The sequence below is a fragment of the Simochromis diagramma genome, unplaced genomic scaffold (assembly GCF_900408965.1).
Source record: "Simochromis diagramma unplaced genomic scaffold, fSimDia1.1 OVJJ01000510.1, whole genome shotgun sequence".
Taxonomy (NCBI): domain Eukaryota; kingdom Metazoa; phylum Chordata; class Actinopteri; order Cichliformes; family Cichlidae; genus Simochromis; species Simochromis diagramma.
In genome coordinates this window covers 2,292,188-2,312,710 of record NW_024387326.1, presented here as the reverse complement: position 1 = coordinate 2,312,710, position 20,523 = coordinate 2,292,188, and the positions used below count along the sequence as shown (strand labels likewise).

The window sequence follows — 20,523 nt, the reverse complement described above, 5'->3', positions numbered from 1 at the left end:
TATTTTTCCCATTAGTGTGGACCACAATGAAGAATGTTGGGTCGATCTGAAGCTACTGAGACAGTGTAAGAAAAATATGTTCAAGAAACACTGCATGTGATAGGTTGTAATCTATATTTTGAAATATAAAAATTTGTTTTAAATCGGGGGGCGGGGGGTTTGAAAAAGAAGAAAAATCAGTTGGATTTATTAGTGTTTACTACTCAATGAGAATTATCAACAAGGTTTCCTGATAGAGAACATAAATAGCAGACAAAAACACTGAATTTGCTGGCTTTAAATTTTATTTTATACCTCAAAAGATAAATGATTAGTTGGTTTAAAGTCATAAACAAATTAGAAATGCTGATGCACAATACACTAAGATGGAGTCCACATTAACTGAGCAACGGAGCAACATTTAATCTTAAATCAAAGTGTGTTGTGTGTCTGTTGTTTACAGACACAATGTACATGCAGTTATTTGGTGGCACCTGTAAATAATAACTAAACCACTTTTGGTTTAAGCTTCATAGCAACATTATCTGAGATCAAGAATGGCACAAACAGTTAACGTTTTCCTACTGTTTTGATTGCAGATGCCTGTGACCTAACACTTGATCCCAACACAGCAGGTGTGAATATTATTTTAACCAAGGAGAAAAAAATGGCAGAATGTTTTCAAGAGAAGCAACCATATCCTGATCATCCAGACAGATTTGATCTTGATCAGGTTCTCTGTGAAGAAGGTCTGACAAGTCGCCATTACTGGGAGGTTGAGTGTTTACGGGCTGATGTTGGAGTGGCATATAAAAGCATTGACCGGGTGGGAGACTCTTCCTCTGAATTTTCTTTTGGAAAAAATGAAAAGTCTTGGTGCTGGATGAATGGTGGTGTTTTTAGTCATAACAATAACTTAACATTTTTGAAAAGTACACCACTGAGGTGTACCATAGGAATGTATCTGGACTGGCCGGCAGGTATTTTGTCCTTCTTTAAAGTCTCTGCTGACACAGTTACTCATCTCTACACCATACACACAGCTTTCACTGAACCACTCCATCCTGGTTTCTCTCTGGATCAGTTGGGATCAATTTACCTTTGTAAACAAAGAAAAGAAGAAAATTTTAGATGAAAGGAAAGAAAGATTATTCAGGAAAAAAAACTGGATTGGAAGGTTTATGATATCTCTTTATATTATGTCGTGCTCAGCTGCATATAATAAAGACATGGTTTCATGTCCTGCATGCCTTCAACAACACTAAAAATGTGGGCTCACTTTTTAGCAGACTTCAGAAATTTGCCAGACCAAATGTGTGGGACTCTAACGACCTATCAAAGGCAGTATATGTTTATCACAACTGTGTTGACTGTACATTTTGTAAAATGTTAAACATGACTTTTATTATACATTCATTTTTAATGTTTCTGTTGTGCTGTGTTGTAACATTTTTTGAAAGGTGCTGTATAAATAAATGTATTATCTTTCTTTAAAATTGTATATTTACTGATTTGTACTCATGTATCTTTTCCATTTTATATTTATACACCTAACAACAACAACAACAACAACAATAATAATTTGTAGGGAACAAAATTTGCAAATTAAAAAGTCACATATTTATTGTAATTCTTAGCTTCTTCCTAGGATGACCCCAATAGTGGCTGCACACAGCTTGTACAGGCTGCATTTGCTTTTGCATGAATTTTATCAACCTGATAGGTCAGATAACAGAAAAATATTGTGGCAATTTTTGATTTGGATTACTAGTCTACCTTGTTATTTACTTTTAATGATAAGAGAAACCACGAGTGAAAGACACTGCGTGTTTATCTGTCTCTGTCTTTTTCCCCCTGACTGCAACAACAATATATTGCAACCAACATGAAATTTTTTTACACATTGAGCAAACCAGACATCTGTATGGACCAATGTGGAGATCTTGTTTGATTGTTTTCACGTAAAATACATCCAATGATCTCATTTTCCAAAGCCCTTAATCTCTTCTCATTCAAAAGCCACACACCTGCAGAACATGACTAGTACAAAATTTTTCATATTCTGATATACTGTTTTCAAAAGAGATTCAGAAAAAAATGGGATGGCATATTTGTAAACATATTGAAATTTGGTTTAAAAGTTCTTGCAGAAATGTAATATTAATCTCTCCAAACAGTGGTGAATGCAGTTTCACCAAAAATGAAGACTGTTAGGTTTACTTCAACCTACTGGCACATTAAGAGTGATGTGATGTGGTGTTTAGTAACACTGGGGGACCAAAGGGGACGGTCTTATCTCCATTCCTGGTTATTTTGTACACATCCGATTTCCTGTACAACAGTGAGCATGCCCGTGGGTGACAGCAAAAGAAGTAAATCCACATTAGAGCCGATAACTTTCCTTATTACGACCAAAATTCAACCACAATTATATGGTCGTCCACCACCATGAATTATAAAAACCAATCACCCTTTGTTATGTCTTTCAGGATTTGACCAGTCATTTTCATTATAGAATGCCATACCCCTCAAATTCAGTCAGTCCATCTTTTTACCAAAGCTCTGGTCATGACACTGTAAGTCTGTCAAATTAACACATTAATGAGAATCAATATCACAAACTGAGAAATTTCATTTGTGACAAAGTTCATTTACATGAAAAGAAGTAAACAGACTTCAATAGACTTTAGTTTGTATTGTTAAATGAGAGTTCAGGATACAGGTGCAGAGTACAAAGACACAGCAACATGCTTTAGCAGAAAAAAAGTTACAAAACTACATGATAAAAAATTTTATCCACCACTTCCATATCTATTAGTAAAATACACTAGACACTAACAAATTAAATTTGCAGAGTAAAAAAAAAAACATCCTGTGGTTTCTCATTGACTTCCAGGAGCTTCACTGACAGATGTGCCTTATACCACCCAGCAGTGTCACAAGAGGAAAAGACTGAAAGAAAAGCACAGTGGTAAAATAATAAGTGGATGCATAAGAAGAGTCACAAGTCATCAGCAGTGTCACCAGTAGTACTTTGTGAATCGATATTTCTAGGCCACCATGACAGATGAACCCTGGGGCTTTGACAAAAACCAAAAAAATGCTCAACCCTGACTTCAGTGCACAGGATATTTAATTGTATATAACTTTATTACATACTAGTGAAAGTGGAAGTAATCTGTTGTTCATCACATCATATTACACCTTACCATGAATGTTCTTATGTACAATTTCAATTTATTATTTAGTTCACTTCAAACAAATAATAAAGCTTATGAAAATTATACAAAATGCACACACTTTTTTTCCACCTCACACGAGTCACTCACAGAGCAGAAGTGAGCTACATATATATAAAATTCTGATGTATCCGCTCAGCCTGACAACTGTTCACTTCCTGTCTTGCTTTTTTTTTTTTTTAAATCCAGCCACAGCTTCAGAATGCATCATGGCTGTTTCATTGCAGCATTTACATGACACAAAAGTAAGAAAAAAGATTATATATATATCTATATATATCTATATCTATAGATATATATAGATTCAAACATATTTCATAAAGGACTGCTGGTGTAACTCACAGATAGAGCAGGCAACCATTTGCCACAGGACTAAATGCTGTGGCCTGGGTCTGACTCCTAAACTCAATATATGTGCAATAATGCTCACATTTAAACGCTTTACAAATGGCAGAGTTGGTCATGCTTTTTAAGTTTTATTTAATATTTTCTGTTCAGTCTTTGGTGGCTTGTTGTTTTATTATTTTCCTTGTGGTAAGGAGTTAATATTCCAATGCAATTTAGTGTTTAAACTCTGTTTTCTTTTTGTTATTTGTGTCCTCCATTCTTAATTACAGATAATGTTGTTTCCCTCTTATATTCCCCGTGTCTGTTAGGTGTCAGTGTTAGACATTCTTGCATTATCAGACTTTCTTTTATGTTTTCTTTGCCACTGTCTTTGGGGTTTCCCTGTTTAGCTTTGTGGAAAATGTTTAACGTTTCATTGGACGTGTTCTATGTTAAAATAAAGGTTTGTTTTTGTATAGTAACTCAGCCTTAAAAGTCTACATTTGGGTCCACCGTCACACCAATTCACCAAGTGACTGAGCTGACAGTGAAGTAATAACATCATGGGGAACCAGTGTTCGGCACGTAGATGGTGTAAAAAGATGAACAAGAAATGTGACAAAGAGGGTGTTAACAGAACTGAGAAGAGTGAAGAAAACCCTCCCTTCCTCTTAAGACGGCCTCTGCAGGGGGAGGGGGACACAGTGAAGGAAACAGGGGAGGCAACTTCATGCAGACATGCAGAAGAAACCTCTAGAAAAAAATGACAAATTACAAATTAATGCCCAGGGGTGAGACAATTGTTATTTTGTGATTGACAATAAAAAAAGTTAATTGTACATAGACAAATAAATAAATATATAATAAAGATAAAAGATAAAATACTTACAGTTGTCTTTGCATTTTGGTAGTCTTTGCCTGTCTGATATAGAAGAGGAAGGTGAGTTAATCATTATAATTTTACAATTAACTCATAATGAAATGTCCATAAAAACATCTTTAATTCTTCTGCTTCTAAAGTTCCAAACAATATTGCTTACAGCTGAGAAATATTCAGCAGACCTGGACAAGAAAAGGTCTAAACTCATTCAAACAATCACTTTGGTGATGCCTATAGCAGATGAATTGAGACAGCAGGGTTTGATCCATCCAGAGGCTACAACAAAATCCAAGCTGCCAGGACCAGCCAGGATCAGATGAGGGAGCTCTACAATGCACTGACTACTACAAAATCCAAATCCGCCTTCTACAGAATCCTTCAAAAATTGAGCCACAGGCATGTGAAAGTATGTGACACCTTTATTGAAAGTATGTATTTCAGTTGCTTGGTAACCATATATACAACCCCTTCAATTCTGAAAATGATAGAAAGGAAGTATACACAACTTAAAAACAAAATACAATGATTTTCAAATTTTTACAAACCCATACTTTATTCATAATAGAACAGCTTGCTTTTCACCAGAAAAGCAAGAATTTATATTGAATATCTGTGATGTTCGGGCCCACTGGAAATCGCTGTAAGCTATCAAGAACACTTCCAAAAGAATTTGTGTCCATGTATATAGTTCACTATTCCATCCTCAAATTCAGGTTAAAATCTGTTGTACAAAGACGGAGCCATATGCAAACATGTTCTAACAACTTTGTCATCTTCTGGGTCAAAATTCATTTAAAGCGGAGTGAGGTAAAGTAGAAAACTGGGGTCAGATGAAATGAAATTTACGCTACGTCCACGCGTACACGGGTATTTTTGAAAACGGAGATATTCCGTTTTCGTTTTAAAAAATAATCCCGTCCACACGTAAAAGCAGAAATGAAGGAAAATGCTGCTAGGAACATGCCAAAGCAACAGGTGGCGATATATTCCTAACCGTGTAGAAATGTTGGCCAATCAGAAGTCTAGAAGCATCGGTGGGAAATAGTAAACAAGGATGGGGCATAGAAGCAGAACCGAGTCGTATGTGTGGAGCGACAGTAACTGTGTGTGTATATGTAAGCATTTAAACACTTCAGAGAGTACAATTAACAGTAAGAGTATTGTAGAAATTCATTTCACAGAAACAATAATGTGGCGCACAGTGTGACGTCAAAAAAGGCGCACACCTTTGACGCTGCATTTTCTCCGTTTTTCTCGTCCACACGTAAATGCAAAAACGGAGTTTTCAAAAATATCCACCCTGGCTGGAGTTTTTAAAAATCTCAGTTTTCAGTGACTGAAAACGCTGTTTACATGTGGACGAAAGGTGCAAACGCATAGAAAAATCTGCGTTTTCAAAAATATCCGGGTACGTGTGGACGTAGCCTTAAATTCATTCTTTGAAAACACGGACACCATATCCTCTTGATCAATTAAGGAGAGGGACCAACTGTATTATTGCCTAAGGAATTGGCAGTTTCCTCGTCTATAAGGGCATTGTGGCATGGCTTCATAATAGAAGAGTTTTGTTGCCTGCAATCAAGACCTTACAACAACTGAAACATTTGATAAATCATTAAATGAAACATTTAATGATGTATCAGACAACAGTTTAAACATTTGATGATGATTTTTTATATGCTCTATTGTGAATAAAATACGGGTTTGGATTTGAGGTTTTATTTAACATACTTATCGCAGCCGTTCTGAGGGCTTTTTATCCTTTACCAAGGTCAAAATGACCAAGTTAACGTTAAAATTATATGTTTTGGTTGAAATTGGTGGTTTTCCTCTTTACCTACAGCAGAAGATGTCATCAAGGAGGTCATCAAAAAGAACAAAGAATATCTGAGGCAAAAGTGTCAGTGGGAGTTGGAATGCACTGAAAGGTCTCGTATGGATGAAAAATCATTGGATAAATTTTACACAGAGCTTCACATTATACAAGGAGAGAGTGAACATGTCAATGAACAACACGAGATTTGGGAGATTGAAGATAAAGAGAGGAATCAAACTGGTGAGGGTACAAAATTCAACTCTAATGACATCTTTAAACATGTGCAAGACGACAAAGATATGACAGCAATTATGACTGTGATGTGTAGGAGTGTTTAGCTTATTTTAGAGTTTAGAAATGTGTTAACATAGAATGTAGAACTATTGTAGAGACACTGCCCTTAATATAATAAAGGTCTCACTGTGTCGTGAACTTAGGAGTAGATTGTAGGAGACCCCTCTCCCACTTGAACTGTGAAAGTAAAACAGAGAGGAGTTAATGCTGAGTGGAAATTTCCCAGAGAATGTTTGGGTGGGGGTCTCAACATTTGTAACTGGATAACTGTGGTCTGGAAGGGAGATGGGTTTTATGACCTAGGGAGTCACCTACACCCACAGTGTTTTAACTGTCACGCACACACATCCACACGCACACTCACTCATGTGCACTCACACATACACACAGGTATGCGTACACAGTCACACACGAGCACTCACATAGACACGTGGGAACGCGCACATGCAGGCATTCATGTGCTCGTGCACATAAACACAGATAGAGTTTGCAGCACACCGTGGGGGGTTTTATGATGGGGACAGCCTCTATAAAGCTGGCTGTAACGAACAAAGGGGTGAAGATTTTTTGCAGAGGGACACCGGCCTTGTCTTCCCTTCTAGAAGTGCATGCTTAAATGAAGATGAATAAAGATGAATAAAGGTTTTGTGAAATGACTACTGAGTTCCGGTGCCGTCTCTGGATGCTCAAGGAATAAAAGAACCGGGGTAAAACTGATTTCGTAACAGTTTTGGTGCCGTGGAACCCGGGATTCGCTCGAGGCCCAGAGAGGAATTGGCAGAGCTGAGATCGTGAAACGAGGCGAACAGAGAGCTAGCTCACATGATTAAAAGGTAAGCACGACCTGTTTATTTTCGAACCGTGCATATTATTTAAAGCCTAAATTATCTGTTCGCTAAGTTGAGCGTATCTCAGTGTAAACTCACTCAGTATGTTAAAGAAACGGTGTGTGATCCGTCTTAGTTAGTAATTAATAGAATCGGTGTTTCATCCATGGCGGTGTGTGATCCGTCTTTAGTTATTAGGAAAAAAGTGGCGGTGTGTGATCCGTCCCCGTGTGTTAAAGCAGGGAACTTGTGTTACTATTAGTTAGAAAGCGGGGCTGAGAGGCCTCGTTGCCAGCTGAGGGCTGTGTGTGTCACGGGTTTGGTTACCCCACCTAGTCTCGGATGCGGGGCTAGGACCTGAAGGCAGGAGATCCAGGGTGGTGACCTGGGGATTCGTGGCTCCTTAAATAACTAAGTCGGGGAGAGGTCCCTGTCACAGTCTGAAGTATGCATAAAAGCAGGATCGGTTGCTTTCGCCGGTTAGATTCCGAGCTGAGTTGAACCAGTGCCTGATGCAGAAGGAGGGCGGTGTAGTGTGTGTGAAAGCGTCGTTAGAGTCGGTGTCTCGTCTGAAGTACGGGAGTCAATTAAAGTAACAGAAATAATTTGTGTCTAAAAGTGTGTGTTTGTGGTGTGCAGAAATTGCGGCAGAAGGCCGTATCGCGAATTATTGCAAGCTGTGAAGTCAATTGGGGGGTTTAATTTGGTTTTATTTTTTATGGGGAAGAGAAACTGCGGTATCCAGTCCGTGGCGCAGTTTGAATAGTTCGTGAGGCAAATGTGGCGCGATCTGAAGATCGTGAGCCTAATTGTCCTAGTTAGGTTGAGGTGTATAAGAGCGGACGGCACCCGCTCTTTGTTCTGATTAAGGCGTTGTCCTGAATCAGCAGAAGTGTCTCGCAGAAAGTTTGAATGGGACTGCGGGTTCACAGGTGGAATGAACAAAGAGTAAAATGTGCGTGTGTGTGAGAGAGAAAGAAAAGGTGGGGGCGAGTGATCAGCCTGTGAGTGTGTGTGTGAATTCCTTGATGACAAATAGGGAGACAAAGTAGATTAGTTGATTTTCTGTGAAATAATAAATAGTCAAGAAATTGTAGTGATTAAATAGGAGAAAATGAACTAAAGTAAATAAAAAATAAACAGTGGATTAGTGTTAAACTAATGATAGATAAATTGATAAAATTAACAGTGACATTTAAAGGTGATCAAGTACTCAAGGATGAATGGAGAATTTGATTGCTGACTGTATGAGAGCTGTTGGGGTGAAAGGAAAATGAGGTTGGAGGAGTGAGTTAACAGGTTAATGTGTGGGTGTAAAACAATGGGGTAATAAAAAAAAAGAGAAAAGAAAATCATGAAAACAAAGAAAATAAAAAGTGTGGAAGTGTGAGTGGGAAATTGTCTCCAACTGGGGGAAGCAGTGACGCTACAGGTCACCTTCTTCCGCTGCTGGACACAAAAGAAAACATAATTTGGAGTGTGGTGGATGAAAATAATTAACAACAACATCAAGCAGATTTTTGTATTTGCGGTTAAGACCAAATAAAAATTTCATTTTTGGGGTTTAAAGTCAGTAGAGTTCAAAACAAAATAAGTAGAGATGTGCTGCTTTAGGAGTGATGAAAACATATGCAGTCACAGTGACTAATGAAAGTCTCTCAGTCTGTCGATTACAGGTGGGGAACGGACCTGGATCAATTCTCCACGGGCAGCAGTCGGAAGAAAATTATAGGTTAAAATCATTAGAAAAAAATTGAAACACCAAGCCAGAATTTTTGGCTGAATTGTTTTGCAGCTTCCCGTTCTCATCCTGAACAAGCAAGCTCCAAGGAAGCTGATCTCTCCCTGAAGACACAGAGTGCAGTTTCAGAAGCACGAGCATGAACATCAACAGTGGACAGAAGTCCAAGAGACAATACCAGAGTTCTGAGCAGAGAGGTCCAGCAGCGCTGTGGGCAAACGGCATCAGAAAGAGAAGATCCACCATCTAGATTGGATGGATGGAGATGCGTTTCCAGCAAGCTGCAACCTCACTGTGTGTGAAGGACTTTTGAGAAGACTGTCTGAGTTTGACATTTGCCATGTTTGGAGTGAGATGGCAATGAAAGAGACACGGGACAAAGCTGAAGAACACTGACTGCCATTGGACTGAAAAGTGGGAGAGAAGAAAAGGAGCAGAAGAGGACTGAGGCGGCTGTTTTAGTGTGGGGAATCAAATTAGGTTAAAGCATCCGGGGAGACAAGCGACTGCTTTGAAGTGGAGGATTGACACAGTGTCCAGACCACCACAAAAGGGGGAGGAAGACAAGCACTGAGGTATGCAAGTGTACTGTTAGAAAAATGGAAAGATGACACCACACATGCAGATAATATGCACCAGAGATAACAAAAATCATACACAAAGTGTTACACATTAAAAGAGAGTATTTGTAGAAGGGGTTAACAACACACAGTGTGGTTGCCGATGGTAACCTGCAAGCATTTGGGGTTTAGCTGTGCCTGACTATGACAGAGTTTTTCATTTAGATGTTTCTGAAACAAAATTTGGAGTGAACGGAGTTTTGTTTCAGAAAAAAGGGGGAAGGTACATGAAAGGATACATAAAAACAGAAAATGTATTAACCCGACTAACACACACACACACACACACACACACACACACACACACACACACACACACACACACACACGTAATGAAGATCAAACACAATTTTAAGTAGGTAATACTGTTACCATCATCCTGTCTGGTTTATTGAGTGGGTTGAGAACTGATACATAGACGACTGAATTAGTATTATTTTGGGGAACATGATAGCAGGGGTGAACAGAATCCTGCAGCCAGAGTTTAAATGAGTGAAACTAGCAGATTTTTGTTTTGTTTTGTTTTGGTTTTTTTGATTTTTTTGTGAAGTATGGGTGTTTTCTCACCTATAAGAGAAAGAATATTCTGTGACAAGTCCTAAGACTGGGCTTCTGTATTTTTTCTTTTTCTTTTGTTTTTCAGTTTTATTTGTCATTTTTTATTTTATTTTTATTTTTTGAACAGTGCACTGATTTCTGTTTGTGAATTTCTTTTCTTTAAGCAGATCTGCACGTCGGGAATTAAAAGTGCTACACGTCGTCAAGAAAATTGTTGCAAGTGAGTTTCTCCACATTAAAATGGGCTCTGGAGAAAGCCGCTTATTTGGGACAATTAGAAAATGAGAGTCCCTGCCTAAAAAGGATTCAGTGAGGTAATCCGATCTAAAGTTCTTCTTTTTCTTTTTGAAATGACGTCATTTTGCTGAGAGTGGAAACTAAATGCGACGATGGGTTCCACTATCAGCAAAGAAAGAAAGAATGGATGAATGAATGAATGAGTGAAAGAGAAAAAACTGATTGATAAAAGCTGACAAAAGCTGACAAGACTTGACCACGACTCAAGGTTAACCTCCACCTAGACAGGACAAAAGGGTGGAGGAATTTATGTGTTTCCTTTTACAGGAGCAGAAAGATGACAGCAACATTCGAGGTTGCGTGATGGTTTAACCTTTTAAATGCCATTTTCTGTGTTTGTGAATCTACCAGGGGTATGTTATTCATGGGCTTGTGTTGCTCACAGAAGTTACTGTGAGAAAGTGTGTACACACCTGCGCAGCGCTAACATTTGCATTCTCTTTTCTACAGCATTACAGTTCTTCATGTGATTTGATGATGTGATTTCTAACAGAACAATTGGTGGATGTTTGTTTCTCTACTACAGGTTATGAGTTGGTGATGCTGTTACACTGTGTTGTTGGGAAAATGTTGAAGGCTACTTTGACGAAGTGAATAACGTGAGAAATTTCCTGTGTTGAAACCAGTGTCATTCTTTTTACAGCAGGCTTAATTTTATGGCCTTTTATGGCACCTCTGGAATGTGGATGGCCGACGCCTGCCCACCACACGATCCATGTGTGTTGCTAATGTTTGTTTTCTTTAAGAGTGCATGTGGAGGATTCAGCAGAAGTGGACAAGTGACATGAGAAAAACAAATAAGGGATGCAGTGTTTATGGAATAGTTGAAGATGGGCTATTGAGCTCATGGTGATAAAACGGGTGGAGTGACATTGTTTAAGGAAAGTCACAGATTAAATTGTGGAATAAATTGGGATGATTCATGATTTGGGACAAATTATGGTAATAATAGTGATTTAATGATTGGAGAAAACCTGCACATGATACTTGTCTGTTATGCTGAGTACTTTATCACTCTCATGATCTATAGTTGGTTGCAAATGTGAAGTTTGATTTAACAGATTTGTCTTCCAGGTTACAGGCTCCAGGTGGAGCTGGGAGTTAAACAAGCTTAACATGTGACTGCTGATTAATGTTTTTACACAGGGTTACAGGTTGGAGTATGGCTGCTCCAAGTGGGAAACCCTGGAGATTGTTTTAGAGAGAATGTGCAACATTCTTGTGCATGTCTCATTGGGGAGTTGACACATGGTGAAAGCCATGTGGCAAGGGGAGTGTTATTTTTTAATCTGTAGATGTCGTGAGGCGCCATGACGAGAAGGAGTGGCTGAGAGGATCGTCCACAAGATGGGAGCTGAGGCCAGGAGAGAGGCTTCAGGAGGATCAGAGATCATCTTCAGCACAGCAGACATCACACAGAGAGCTGTGCTACTGAGCTTCCAGGAGATCAAGAGGAGACTTCCCACAGCAAAATCTTAAATAAAATGAGAGATTCAATGTTGACGCTGAGGAAGACAACTAAGGTGTACGACGTGCTCTGCCTTAAATCTTCAGCAGCGTTGGAACATGAGAACCTGAGGGATGGAGAGAGCGTGCCAAGCTCCAAAAGTGACAGCGCAGAGGAAGTCCAGCGATGGAATTGTGATTCTGTGTGAGGCACAAATACTAGGAGACTGGGAAATAGTTGACACCACTTTTCCCAAGGAGGAAGATCACCTAAAGTGTGTCACTTTGCCATGCAGATTTGATGCTCTGCAGAGAAGCCTTCTGTGAGGGAGAGATGTAAACAGACGAGCCTTCTATCTACATTTAACTTATGTCAACTTCTCTAGGCTGGTTGAGGGGGAATTGGAGAGAAACCGTAGTGTTAGGTGTGACTGTGGTTATTGTAACTGTGATTTTTTTATAAGTGAATTGCCCAGAGACAGACTTGAATCCATTCCAGCGACTCCACCATCACAGGCCACGGTGAAGCGAACCAAACGTAGTGAAACAGGTAAATCAGTTGAGTGTTTTGATTATTATGGCGGTATAGAGTTGGACTACGTTAAAGGGTCCACAATTTCGTATACATTTGATCTTTGTGCTGTCATTAAATGCAAGTGCTTGCTGAACAGTTGAGTCCAACATCTTTAATGGCAGTACAAAATCGGATGGCGTTAGATATGTTGTTGGGAGAAAAAGGGGGCGTTTGCGCGATGTTTGGGGATATGTATTGTACTTTCATTCCAAATAACACAGTTCCCGACGGCTCTGTGACCCGAGTTCTGGAAGGCCTAAAGACGTTGTCCACCACAATGTATGAGCATTCGGGATTAGATGACCCGCTGGAAGCGTGGATGACCTCTGTCTTTGGGCAATGGAAAGGTTTCATTATGTCATTTATGGTTTCTTTGTCTGTTTTTATTGCAGTATTAGTGACATGTGGGTGTTGTTGTGTGCCTTGTATCAGAGCTTTGCTTGTAAGACTCATCAATCGTGCTGTGGGAGAATCCGATACAAAGGCAGACACCATGATGCCACTTTTGGGAAATGGGGAGTCACAGTATGAAAACATTATGGTGAGATATTTAGTTTAGTTTTATCTGCCATAGGGCAGATAAAAAGGGGGATTTGTAGGAGTGTTTAGCTTATTTTAGAGTTTAGAAATGTGTTGACATAGAATGTAGAACTATTGTAGAGACACTGCCCTTAATATAATAAAGGTCTCACTGTGTCGTGAACTTAGGAGTAGATTGTAGGAGACCCCTCTCCCACTTGAACTGTGAAAGTAAAACAGAGAGGAGTTAATGCTGAGTGGAAATTTCCCAGAGAATGTTTGGGTGGGGGTCTCAACATTTGTAACTGGATAACTGTGGTCTGGAAGGGAGATGGGTTTTATGACCTAGGGAGTCACCTACACCCACAGTGTTTTAACTGTCACGCACACACATCCACACGCACACTCACTCATGTGCACTCACACATACACACAGGTATGCGTACACAGTCACACACGAGCACTCACATAGACACGTGGGAACGCGCACATGCAGGCATTCATGTGCTCGTGCACATAAACACAGATAGAGTTTGCAGCACACCGTGGGGGGTTTTATGATGGGGACAGCCTCTATAAAGCTGGCTATAACGAACAAAGGGGTGAAGATTTTTTGCAGAGGGACACCGGCCTCGTCTTCCCTTCTAGAAGTGCATGCTTAAATGAAGATGAATAAAGATGAATAAAGGTTTTGTGAAATGACTACTGAGTTCCGGTGCCGTCTCTGGATGCTCGAGGAATAAAAGAACCGGGGTAAAACTGATTTCGTAACAGATGACAAAGGGAATCGCTGGCATTGGAAAAACTGTCTCTGTGAAGAAGTTTATCCTTGACTGGGCAAATGGAAAAGCCAATCAGGACTTGGACTTCATCCTTATGTTTCCATTTAGGGAGCTAAATTTGGTCCAAGATGATCAGATTAGCTTTGAGAACCTTGTGAAAACATTCCATCCAGAACTTAAAACCATAGCAGTTGCGAAAGCTTTGGCTGATCGTGAAGTTTTGTTCATCTTTGATGGTCTCGATGAAAGTCAACTTCAGCTGAAATTCAAAACGACCACAATACTGGATGATGCTACGAAGGTGTCCTCAGTGGACACTCCGGTGACCAACCTTATCAGGAAACATCTTCTTCCCTCTGCACTTGTTTGGATTACCTCAAGGCCAGGAGCAGTTCGACGCATCCCTATTAAGTATGTCGACCAGTGGACCGAGGTCAGAGGATTTGATGATCCACAAAAAATAGAGTACTTCAGAAAGAGAGTTGAGGACAAAGCAGTTGCTGAAAAAATAATTGAACACATGACAATGTCACGGAGCCTGTACATTATGTGTCACATAATGTACAGTCCTTCTGTTGGATTGCTGTAGATGTTTTTGAGTATTTGATGCGTAAAATGGGAAACACAAAAGATGAAAACCAAAAAATACCCACAACTCTTACTGGGATGTACACACACTTCCTTCTTATTCAGATGACGATAGCTAATGAAAAATATGGCGACCAGAAAGACCAGGAAGAGCCTGATACAGCAGAGCTTTTTAAGTCAAATGAAGAGTTCATTTTGAAATTAGGCAGGCTGGCTTTTGAACAACTGGAAAAAGGCCGGATCATATTCACTACTGAAGACCTGAAGAAGTATGACATAGATATAACGAAAGCTGGAGTTTACTGTGGGTTGTGTACAGCAATATTCAAAGAAGAGAGTGTGTTCCTAACAAAGAAACTTTACTGCTTTGTGCATCTGACAGTTCAAGAGTATTTTGCTGCTCTCTTTGTATATCACAGCTTTGTAAACAAAAAAATCGATTCTGAAAGTCTCAAGGATTTTATAATTTAAGGGTCTGATGAAGAGATTAAGTCTATCTTGGAAACAGTTCCAGTGGATCTACCTTTGAACGAACTGATTGAAATTGCAATAGCTAATTCAACTCTGAGGACGACCGGAGAACTGGACATGTTCCTCAGGTTCCTTATTGGCTTGTCTCTGCAATCAACACAAGACCTGCTTCAAGGTCTGATTAAACAGAGTGAAGAACATTCAACAAATATTGAGGAAATTTGGTCAAGTCTATTAGATATAGATTTATTGGATTGCTCAGCTGAAAGATGTCTAAACCTTGTCCACGCCTGACTGAGTTGAAAGACAGTTCCCTACATGATTCAGTACGAAAGTATCTGAAACCAAATTTTTTTCCTGAATTCCCACTCTCTCTTGTTGAGTGTTCAGCTCTGGTTGACCTGATTCTGATGTCAAACACACCTCTGGATGAATTCAATCTCAAGAAATACAGACCATCAGGAAAATGTATCTTTAGACTTCTTCCAGCTGAGAGAAACTGCAAAAAAGCAAGGTGAGTTGGTTCTTTATACAAGAAGCAGTTTACAGCACTTTATCTATAATTTTATGTTGTTGTTTTGTTTTTTACAATTATTGTTATTGAACAGAACCAGATACCAACTATGTGACTTTCACGCTCAGTTCTTGAATACCTTTTCCCATGTAATTTTACCTAGGACCGCACCTTTTAATCCATTCATTCATGTTAACTGATTTATCTGCCATTTTGACATGAATCAGCTGTTTAAAAAAATTGTTCTGTTCATGCTGCAGGAGATGTTACAGTTAGTGTAACATCAGTGCCTTTACCATTTTGTGTGCCACAAAGGGAATATTTTAAACACCTAATGCTTATTTTGATTTGGCATGTGTTTGTGAACTGGCTCTATATAAGTAAAATGAAATTGAAAAATCTAATTGATATTTTTTTTTAACGTTCAATTAGGGAAAACTAAATCCTCTCCCCCATGGAAATCCCGTAATATTGCACAGTGTCAGGGTGCAGATGGAAAAGGGGTTTAATGAGTTCACAATTGTCTATTAAGGGAGGAAGGCGAGGAACCATCATGGAAGGACAGGCCCCTGCACGGTATGTACCACCGGCAGATAGAGGAGGTGGCTGATATCCAGAAATCCTACCAGTGGCTGGACAAAGCTGGACTGAAAGACAGCACGGAAGCACTAATCATGGCAGCACAGGAACAAGCACTGAGCACAAGATCAATTGAGGCTGGGGTCTATCACACCAGGCAAGACCCCAGGTGCAGGCTGTGTAAAGATGCTCCAGAAACAGTCCAGCACATAACAGCAGGGTGCAAGATGCTAGCAGGCAGGGCATACATGGAACGCCATAACCAAGTGGCCTGGCATAGTATACAGAAACATCTGTGCCGAGTATAACCTGGAAGTCCCGAGGTCAAAATGGGAGATGCCCCCAAGGGTGGTGGAGAATGACCGAGCCAAGACCCTGTGGGACTTCCAGATACAGACGGACAAAATGGTGGTGGCTAACCAACCAGACATAGTGGTGGTAGACAAACAGAAGAAGACGGCCGTAGTGATCGATGTAGCGGTCCCGAATGACAGCAATATCAGGAAGAAGGAACACGAGAAGCTGGAGAAATACCAAGGGCTCAGAGAAGAGCTCGAGAGGATGTGGAGGGTAGAGGTAATGGTGGTCCCCATGGTAATCGAAGCACTAGGTGCGGTGACTCCCAAGCTAGGCGAGTGGCTCCAGCAGATCCCGGGAACAACATCGGAGATCTCTGTCCAGAAGAGCGCAGTCCTGGGAACAGCTAAGATACTGCGCAGGACCCTCAAGCTCCCAGGCCTCTGGTAGAGGACCCGAGCTTGAAGGATAAACCGCCCGCAGGGGCGTTCTGGGTGTTTTATATATATACACATACATGTTAGAGATGTGCAAAGCAGCCAGTATTTGTATCTGTATTTGTTCAGGGGGGAAAAGTATTTGTATTTGTATTTGAGTGAAGCGTAAAAATCCATTTGTTTGCATTACACTTCTAATTAACATTATAGTGTAAGTATTCTTTAATTATATCCATTATAATAATTATGGATCGATGGTACTGAAGAAGGGCAAGGTGACGGACAAGTTCCGGTTCTCAATTTCAGGAACCATTATTCCATCCATAACGGAACAACCAGTTAAGAGCTTGGGGAAACTCTTTGACTCCAGCCTGAAAGACTCTACTACTATTCAGAAGGCAAATGAGGAGCTGGGAGCGTGGCTCATTAAGGTGGATAAGTCCGGCCTGCCTGGAAGATTTAAAGCCTGGATCTACCAGCATTCCATCCTGCCCCGAATCCTGTGGCCCTTGCTTGTCTATACAGTTCCAATAACTACTGTGGAATCCCTTGAAAGAAAGATCAGTGGCTTTCTTCGTAAGTGGTGTTGAAATCTCCCAATTCTTTGAATCTTTGGGCTGAAGGAAGGACAATACTCGGTGTATAAATGCTCAATCAACAATCATTTATTTCCATACAATTCAACACTTAAGAGCATAAGGACCATCATGATGGGGAGACATGCCTGAAGAGGGTCACAGCAGTCTCAAAATGGTGACGGGTTACACAGCCTTTTATAGCTCCTAGCGGCCCCCACCTAGTCGTAAAAGACCAAACATTAACATTCTTTCTCTCTTACGGCGCCTAAGTTATGACCTCGGCAGTTGTTTCTCTGCTTTCTGTAAGGTGGGGGTGTGGAATGTGGTCTGTCTATCTCCCCTGTCTTAGACACAGAGTCTCCTGCTTACAACCTTCTCTTTATGATTCAACAATAGAACATGTCAAGAAAACAGTGTAACACATTCCCAGCAGATCAAGGATACAGAGTGATGCACATTTATCTAATGAACTAATATGTGAATATGTTCTGTTAACTCAAAAGTATAATGAGAACTAAACTACATACAGATCACACACTCTATATTAAAGGGTATAATATGATCTACAGCAGTATTCTAATTCAACTACTTTGATTACATATATAAGGTAACATATGATAACAGAATAATATCACAGTGGCTGGGACTTCCCCGCAGACTCACCAGCGCTGCCTTGTATGGGGCAAGCAACAGCGTGCAGTTACCCTTCAGTGGTCTCACAGAAGAGTTCAAGGTGGCTCGCACACGAGAAGCCCTACAATACAGAGATTCTAAAGACTGCAAGGTGGCATCAGCAGGTATTGAGGTAAGGACAGGAAGAAAGTGGAAGGCTGAGAAGGCAGTTGAGGTGGCGGAGTCACGCCTAAGGCAGAAAACACTGATGGGGGTCTTAGCAACAGGGGGAGCAGGCTTGGGGTACTTCCCAAAGGCCCAGGTCAGCAGGGCACAGGGAAAGGAGAGACAACAGCTACTCCAGGAAGAGGTCCGAGCAGGTGTGGAGGAGGAGCGAGTAAGTAGAGCTGTAGGCCTTAAGCGGCAGGGAGCATGGACAAGGTGGGAGAGCACCTTGCAGCGCAAGGTCACCTGGGCAAACTTAATGCAGGCAGACTTCCACCGGATCCGATTCCTAGTGCAGGCAGTATACGACACTCTGCCAAGCCCAGCAAACCTCCATTGTGGGGAAAGAGCGAGACACCTGCCTGTCCCCTGTGCTCTGGAAGAGGGACCCTAGAACACCTCCTTAGCAGCTGCCCAAGGGCCCTGGCCGATGGTCGGTATCGTTGGCGGCACGACCAGGTGCTCAGAGTAGTTGCTGAAAAGATTGCCTCAGCAATCAGCACCAGCAAGCATCTTCAGGTTCCGAGGAAGGCAATCTCTTTTATTAAGGCTGGAGAGAAACCCCAGGTGCGCCCACATTTGACAACTGGCCTCCTCAACACAGCCTCTGATTGGCAGCTACAGGCTGACCTGGGTAAACAACTAAAGTTCCCTCAGAACATTGCAAAAACATCACTCTGGCCAGACATGATAATTATTTCCGAGGCCTCAAAACAGCTGATCATGCTGGAACTTACAGTGCCCTGGGAAGACCGGATTGAGGAGGCCAATGAAAGGAAACGAGGAAAGTACCAGGAACTAGTGCAGGAGTGCAGGGGAAGGGGCTGGCTATGAGCCCATAGAAGTGGGTTGTAGGGGCTTTGCAGGACGATCACTCTGCAAAGTCCTAGGCCGGCTGGGCGTGGCGGGGGCACCCAAGAAGAGGGCCATCCAGGCTGTGAGTGAAGCGGCAGAGAAAGCCACAAGGTGGCTGTGGATCAAGAGGGCTGATCCGCGGGTAGCTAATGGTACGCAAGTCGGGGCCTGATCACCCCCGGCTGGGTCGCCTGGGCGAGGGTGTATGATGTTGTGAGACCCGAAACACCTGATGACCCTAGGATACATCACTGAAGATCCGTACCAGTGCATCCAGGAGATGTGTCTTTATAGTTAAACTCTGGCTGAGCCAGTGACGCCTAGGAAGAGACTAGGTGACAACCAAGAAAGTTTGGTGACTATTGGAGAGACAGATGACAGCTCGGAAAGACGGCTCCAGGGGCAGGGTGGGCTAGCATCCCGGTCTGCAGTTTTCGTGAGAAAGCACCCCAAAAAGCTACGGAAAGCCCTAAAGAAAGATACCCCCAGGAGATCCCGAGAGGGGGGGAGGATGAGGTCTCCAATCGGACGGACTCAAGGTTAACGACCAACGCAATGGAAAGGACTACGAGTAAGACATGTAACTGCGGCAAGCTGTGTAAGAACCAGCGTGACAAACCATCCTACCCATTGTTTCTGCGCATGCACACAGCACAAAATCAAGTGGCAAACTGTCCTACCTTTGTGAATATTACCTAGAAAAAGACTCGGGCGGGTAAAATTAAGTGCCAAACCATCCTACCTTTGTGAATGTGACCTACAAGCATACTTTAACAGCTGAAATAAAGTGGCAAATCGTCCTACCTTTGTTTATCTGAGCTAGAAGCATACTTTAACAGCTAAAATATCAGTGGGGAATCGTCCTACCTTTGTGAATATGAGCTAGAAAGATACTCTGACGGGTAAAATTAAGTGCCAATGTTACCTACAAGCATACTTTAACGGGTAAAATTAAGTGGCAAACTGTCCTGGCTTTATGAATATGAGCTACAAGCATACTCTGATGGGCAAAGTTAAGTGGCAAACAATCATACCTACTGAAATTTGTGCTGGAATTACTCTGTGACAGCAGAAATGTGCATAAACTACTTACAGTAGGACGTTTTGCCAAAGTAGGATGGTTTGTCAGAACACCGGGTATCCGAAGCATGAATTGTCTATTTAATTAGCTGTGTAATGCGGCCAAAATCTTTCTACAGAGCAGAGTGTTCACGTCGTTCTGTCATGGTCTGTGTGTAGGCAGGCAGGGAAAAAGACCCAAGTGCAGGACTCGCGGAGGCAGAAGTGAACTCAAAAGAACCACAGCTTCCAAAGTACAAAACTCAAAATTGCATATGGACGAAACACACAGGCAGGAACGGTGGTACGACACAGACCTTCAAAGTAAAACAGGAAATCCATAGACAAAACTCAGCAGCACCCAACCAAACCTATATTAAACACCAGAAATAACAAATTACAATAATAA

The 20,523-nt window shown here is 41.2% G+C and overlaps 1 protein-coding gene across 5 annotated transcripts in view; it reads left to right on the top strand.

Annotated features, from left to right (window-relative positions):
• The window catches only part of LOC120717724 (NLR family CARD domain-containing protein 3-like), a 77,643-nt gene that overhangs the window by 18,390 nt on the left and 38,730 nt on the right, over positions 1–20,523 (top strand). For 4 of the 5 annotated variants that reach the window (XM_040005935.1, XM_040005934.1, XM_040005936.1 and 1 more), the window contains exons 12-13: positions 16–65; positions 579–1,439. In XM_040005935.1, the coding sequence (XP_039861869.1) occupies positions 16–65; positions 579–1,114 (586 nt within the window). In that variant the 3' untranslated portion in view covers positions 1,115–1,439. Of the gene's footprint in view, positions 1–15; positions 66–578; positions 1,440–20,523 lie in introns of those variants that run through there. The other variant, XM_040005937.1, reaches the window with a different exon arrangement.